Consider the following 6,056-nt stretch of genomic DNA (forward strand, 5'->3'; position numbering starts at 1 on the left):
AGACTGATTTATGGGTTGATCCAAATGCTTCTAGCTTTAACTGGGCTCAGAAAAAGGCTGCTCTAGCTGGCCCCGGCTGCAGGGAAAGTAGTTCTACCATGTAGACCTTATGAGGGAGACTCAATGGGCTCAGAGTTTTGAGGCAAATCAGGATTCTGTATAAAACAAGGATTTTGGAACAAAGCATGTCATCTTCAGAAAATACCTGTTCTTTCAACTTACTACTGGGCTATGTAAGATAAAAGCAAATGAAAGAAAACTGTTCTGTTCAAAAAGGTTCTGTGAAGACCTCAGGTAGGCTCCCTCAGGCCTTCCCAAGTTCTCGGAAGGAATGGTTGGCATGTTAAACAGTCATATATGGAAACTCAAATTCACAGGCAACGTACTTCTGATTTAGTATAGGGATGTTTTAGAGGTTCTTGTATTATGTCCGTCAACTCATTTGGCCCACTCCTTAATCCACTATGCAAGTATCCTTAGCCTTTAGCCTAACACATAATAGACCAGTAAGGAATGAGAAGCAGAGAACATAGATGAAGAAAGGCTGATTTAATCAGTTAAGTTTTAAAAAGACACTGCAATATTTATAAAGAGCATACTTTCCAAATAACCGTTTAAAAATATAATGTATACAATATCATGATTCTTAAATTCCAAGTGATTCAGATTGACATTTGACTTTCCAGGAAAAAAAAGGCAGATGTTGGGTACCTCAGAAGAAGTGTTGAGCAACTGAACATTCAGTAGGCCGGAAATGAGGACAGCACTATGGGTTTAAGCGGCAAGAGCTCAAAACCATCTCTCTAGAAGGCTGCCAGAGGGTAATTTGATTTTAGTTACTTCTCCCAAACCATACAGTTCCTCGGAGTAAGTGTGTGTGTGTGTGTGTGTGTGTGTGTGTGTTTGTGTGTGTGGAGGAGGGTTGCCTGTGCCCCTCAGTTTGGGCAAAGAAAACTAGCAGTCTACTGTACACACAAAGCTAAGCTTTGAATTATAATATATGCATATGTTTTTCTATAAAACCTATACTTCTCCCATAATTAATGTCTACTATTAGTGTTTCTGATACAAAAAAATATTACTGCATGGTAATACCAAGCATGTAAAAATGGGTCCTTAAAAATTACCACCAGAAATAGCTACAGAAGCAGTAAAGAGTTCATAAAATAAGTTATTCCTTTAATTTAGTGAATTAAGCAAATAATTTTTAAATTCTATATTATACTTCTTTCAGCTTCTTCTTCTTTCCATCACAACTTCTGCTATTTAATCATAGAAAAAAAAATCCTCTATGAGAGGGGTAGGCACATTATTAGGTGGATGACTCCTAATATGGAAAGAAAATTGAGTCACATCTGATTAGGGCCTAAAATTTGTGAATGTTACTTACTGATGGTCTTGGGGAGAATATGCAGGATACTGGCTCCTAGACTATCTTGTTTTCAGCCCTGACAAAGACTGAGAAATGAGTCTTTGGCAATGTAAGTCCTACTTCTTCCCTTTGTATATTGATAAAGGTAAAGTATAAGGTCCTTGGCTTGGGCCCGATCCACATCCAAGGCTGGATTAAGACATGAATGGGCAAACTGGATCATCTGGCAGGGCAGGCCCATGATGAGAGCCTTGGTTTAAAGGTCTGAGTTGTGCCCTGGAAAGAAACACATTCTGAGCTAATAGTGTGGGCAGGACAGAGTAGACCCAGTTCCAAGGCCTCAAGGTCAAGGCAGTCAGCTTACTGCAGGGTCTGCTGTTGCATTATATCCTTGCCCTAGCTCAAGGACATGTGTCTGCCTCCTAGACACAGAATGTGCCATTTCAACAAAAATTCTGTAAGCTCCCCGGCACATGCAGCAATGTCTGGCGTCTAAGAGAATGTATCATGATCTAGGGAGTGAGGCACTCATTCCCCTTCGAGTTACTAACCCTCAACATCATTTTCGGCATCCTGAGGGGACCAGCGCATCAGTGGGGTGCCTGACAGTAGGTGGAGAATGAAATGCTTCCAGAGAGAGGGCAGCAGTGGCTAAAGAGACCACGGAAACCAGAGAAAGTTGCAGGGTCAGCTCAGGACATCTCTTAACACAGGTAGAACTCCCAGAAATTCCTGGGGAGGGTGAATACTTAGCAATGAAAAGAAGGTGTGGCAGGTGCTAGTTAAACAGGAGTCCCTGTCATCAAAATAAACTCACTTTTGACAAAGGCTGGTGAAGCCAGATATTTTCAGGGGAGATGGCAGTGACTTCTCACTGAAATGCACAGCTTGATTTCCCCCCCCCAAGGTGATGGAGCAGAGCCTGCCACTGTGGTCCTCCTCAACACTCCTGTCCACAAACAATATGTCCTGGTGCACACACAAAGGCTGCCAGTAGGTAGTACTCGGGGAATGCTTTGTAGGCATGAAACCACATCTTTTTTGTGTGTATAAGAATTAAGACCATTGGTATCCTTATCCTTAATATCATGAATCAGCTAGTGAAAATAGCCCAGCAGAGAACACAGAGCACTACGTGTCATCTCCATTACTCTTGAGACTTCGCTGCTCTGATTTCTCTGCCACCATAGTCAGGATCGAGTTTTACTAAAAGAAAAAACTATAAACAGAGGGTTTAACTTCAAGCAAGGAATGTAGTCAAGATGTGCTCTTCTCACTTTAAACTTGACTTAGAATCCATTCCCCAATAATGAAAGAAAATGTGCTGCGTCATCACGTGCTGATGGCATGAGAGAGGAATATTATGTATGAGTTCAGAGCTGCAGTTTGACTATCAATATTAATTATGGGCTTTGGACGCCTCTTTAATCAAGTCAGTTTCGCTGGTTAAATTGGCTGTTTTTATTAATTTACAATTAGTTTTCAGTTAACACAAGAACATAGAGATAACATCACAATTGCACTCTTATAAAGTTAAAAGGCCTTTGTGTTTCATTACCAGGTAAAAATTCTGGGGCTAGGTGTCTCACAGAGGATGCCAAACAGCCACTGGCCCTTTTATTTTGATCTCACAGAAATACCGACTTAGAGAAATTATAAGCACAGGCCTCTTACTAGCTTCCTAGGCGTCTGAACTTTTACTTTCAATACCAAATAATATCTGGAACACATGCTCACTTTTGTGTTTTTTGAGAAATTCTAAGAACTGGCCCAGGTTCATGTGATAGTCGTTCCTTAATCCATAGTCGCCATGGGCCTCAAGGAGCAATTCTTCGAAAGAATGGAAAAGGCGCAGATCCTCTCCATTTCCTTCGGTTTCGACACTTTCAGCATGCTTACAGGAAATGTGTTTCCAGTTGGGGTACCTAATTGTGTGCCAGAACTCCTCACAGTGCTCTTTGAAGCCCTCCACACAGATTATACCTGGCTTTCCTGTCATGCAAAATCCAGTCACATCTAACCTTTTTCCAACATCCAAAATCTTTTTTCTTAGGTCCTGCTGATATATATGGTGACTGTAGATCCACATTCGGAGGAATGTGTTCTTGACTGGCTTTGCTTGTGTAGATGGTTCAAAAACAAGCTTTCTGTTCAGAAAATAGGAGGCACTATTGTCTTGCAACCACTGGATTGCCGCACATACACAGAGCTCACCTGGATCAAAAGTCCCTATATAGGAAGTGAGACCCTTGTTGAGAAGGAGTTGCTGTTGTCGGTCAAGCTCAGACGACCGTCCGAATAGCTGCAACGCTGCATAGGGGTAGCCGTGAGGCATGGTTACTTGCAAATCAATTTTCGCCTTAAAATGAAAATCAAATAGATTTAAGAACGAGAAAATCAACTAAGCTAGTTTATCAGTGGCAACGGCATGATTTTGATAAACATAACAGTTATCGCTACTACTAAGTGTCAGCTATGGGCCAGAGACTGTACTGAGAACATCACATACACTATTTCTTCCATTTATGCATTCACGCATTCCAGTGTTTACTGAACGCCCATCATGTGTCAGGGACCCCATGCTAGGATGAAGTGAAGAAACTAGATGCAACACAATTTCTGCTCTTCCTGAAGACTAGAGCCTAGTGAAGGAGAAAGACATTAAACTAATGTTTACACATCGCAAGTACTTAATTTCAATGGTGAGAAGCACAGGCATCCGATGAAATGTGTGACTGGTGAGACAGAAATCAGTTTAGGAACCAGGAGATCTTCTTTGACGGAATGACAGCTGAAAGGTGAGTAAGAAATCACTAGAGGAGGGGTTCCCAAAAGCCTAGTCCACTTGTTACCTATGCTATGCTCATATTGCTAGAGACAATGGATCAGAAGATGAAGGTGAATTCACTTTAAGTATTTAGATTTCATGTCTGTATTTGCTTTGTGTCATGGTGTCACCAAAGAAACATTCATCCACTCCTTACAAGTCAGTTTTGCTAAAGGCAATATTTAGCTTTGTAAAAATCATGATACATGTACAAGACAATACGTACTACAACAGTTGGAATCGTAAAAAACGTGAGTGAACAGAATAGTAATGGTAGTATGAGACTGCCAGACGTTTTTAATAAAAACACCACATATATGTTAAAAAGATGTGCATATTTATGTAAAATTCAAGATATTTATTGAAGACAATTTACAAGGGCATCCCATGTTTTACATATTTCACTTTCAAACAAATAAAGGATATACAAATTTGGAATATTCTCTATTTGCTTCTTGGACAGAAATCTCATGTTCTAAGTGTTTCCACTAAAAAACCAGACACCTGGCAACAATGAAAACAATGCAGAGTACTTACCTTGGGCTCCTCAATCTGGAGGGTAATCACAAATTCGATTTTGGGCGGCAGCGCCTCCCTTGTGCCTTCCAAATATCGCTTTATATTCGTCAGGACATTTACATCTTCAAGTTTTACTTCTCCTTGGTTAGGAAACATAGAAAACAGCATTTCCATCTCTAGCAGCTGAAGCTGCAGGCATTCTTTCATTGAAGCAGACATGTTGCCTCGAAATCCACTTGCCAGGAAAAACTGGAAAGGGCCACTAGGTTTGTTAATTTCAGCGGTGTCCAGAGAAATTTCCCGAAGGTCCTTTTCTGTTCCGCAGTTTTGCAGGAACGCTATGCATCGACAGCTAAGGGCAAAAACAGGGGACACTTACACTCTTTCTTCGCTTTATCTCTCAACCCCCAAATCTAGTATGCACAACGTCCCTTAAGACACCTCGTTAAAATTCAGATTCCCAGTCCGTTACCTCCCCACCCCCACCCCCCTTCAAATCCGGGAATCTGGAGTTTCAACAGGTGTTCCAAATTATTCCGTTGCAGGTGGTTCGCAAACACCTGCAGATACTCTGCAAGCCTGATTTCTGGGAGAGGCAAGGAGCCCAGCTTGCGAATCCCAATAGGATCTCCGGCTTGGGCTGAGCTGTGCCCTGTGGCGAGGGAGGCCCGCAGTCTGGCGAGGCTGTGGTCGCATCCCTAGATTCCGCGGTCTTGAGGGCCCCGCGGCCCCCAATGCCAGTTGCGGCTCCCTCGGCCCCAGCGCCAAGGACCCCTTCCGAGGGGGGCTTTACGACTCTCCAGGAGCCACATCACCCCGGGATGGCGGCATCTTGATAGCTGCGGACGACTTGGGTCCATTTGGCCTCTGTCCCGAGGGGCCCAGGCTAAGGGGGAATCTTACAGGTACATTAATAAAACAATAGTGTGAGCTGGTGCGGGGAGATGGAGTGGGGGCACGGCTCGAGAAGGCTCCGGGAGTCAGTTTGGGGAGATGAACCTCGAAGATCTAGATGAGGATGCGGGAAAAGGGGAAATGCCCGAGGCTACCTTGTCAGATGCCCCAAATCAGGGTTGGTACCCCCCACCTGCGACCACTGGGAACCCTGGCTTCCCAGGAACGCAAGACTGCCACCCTCTGAGACCCAAATTTGGGTGCGGGAGCTGCGTTTTTGCCGTCGCAGTGCTCTGATGGCCCACGACCCTCGGCCCCAACCCCTGGGCCACCGCGGGGGCCTCACCCTTCCCGGTCATTCAATGGAAACAGCCCCAAGCCCTGTCAGACCCGGGATCCGCAGTTCCGCAGGCGCGAGCTGCGCATGATCCGCAACGAGGAGAG

At 43.9% G+C, this 6,056-nt stretch overlaps 1 protein-coding gene across 1 annotated transcript; it reads right to left on the reverse strand.

The window, feature by feature from the left end:
* Window positions 1-548: 548 nt before the first annotated feature.
* RWDD2A (RWD domain containing 2A) lies at window positions 549-6,035 on the reverse strand. Its single transcript, XM_046004226.1, has 3 exons — window positions 5,959-6,035; window positions 4,737-5,070; window positions 549-3,731 (listed from the first exon to the last, which is right to left on the reverse strand). Exons 2-3 carry the CDS (start codon window positions 4,935-4,937, stop codon window positions 3,054-3,056), a joined length of 879 nt encoding a protein of 292 aa, XP_045860182.1. The 5' UTR covers window positions 4,938-5,070; window positions 5,959-6,035; the 3' UTR covers window positions 549-3,053.
* Window positions 6,036-6,056: the final 21 nt, after the last annotated feature.

The sequence above is a fragment of the Meles meles genome, chromosome 5 (assembly GCF_922984935.1).
Source record: "Meles meles chromosome 5, mMelMel3.1 paternal haplotype, whole genome shotgun sequence".
NCBI classification, from domain to species: Eukaryota; Metazoa; Chordata; class Mammalia; order Carnivora; family Mustelidae; genus Meles; species Meles meles.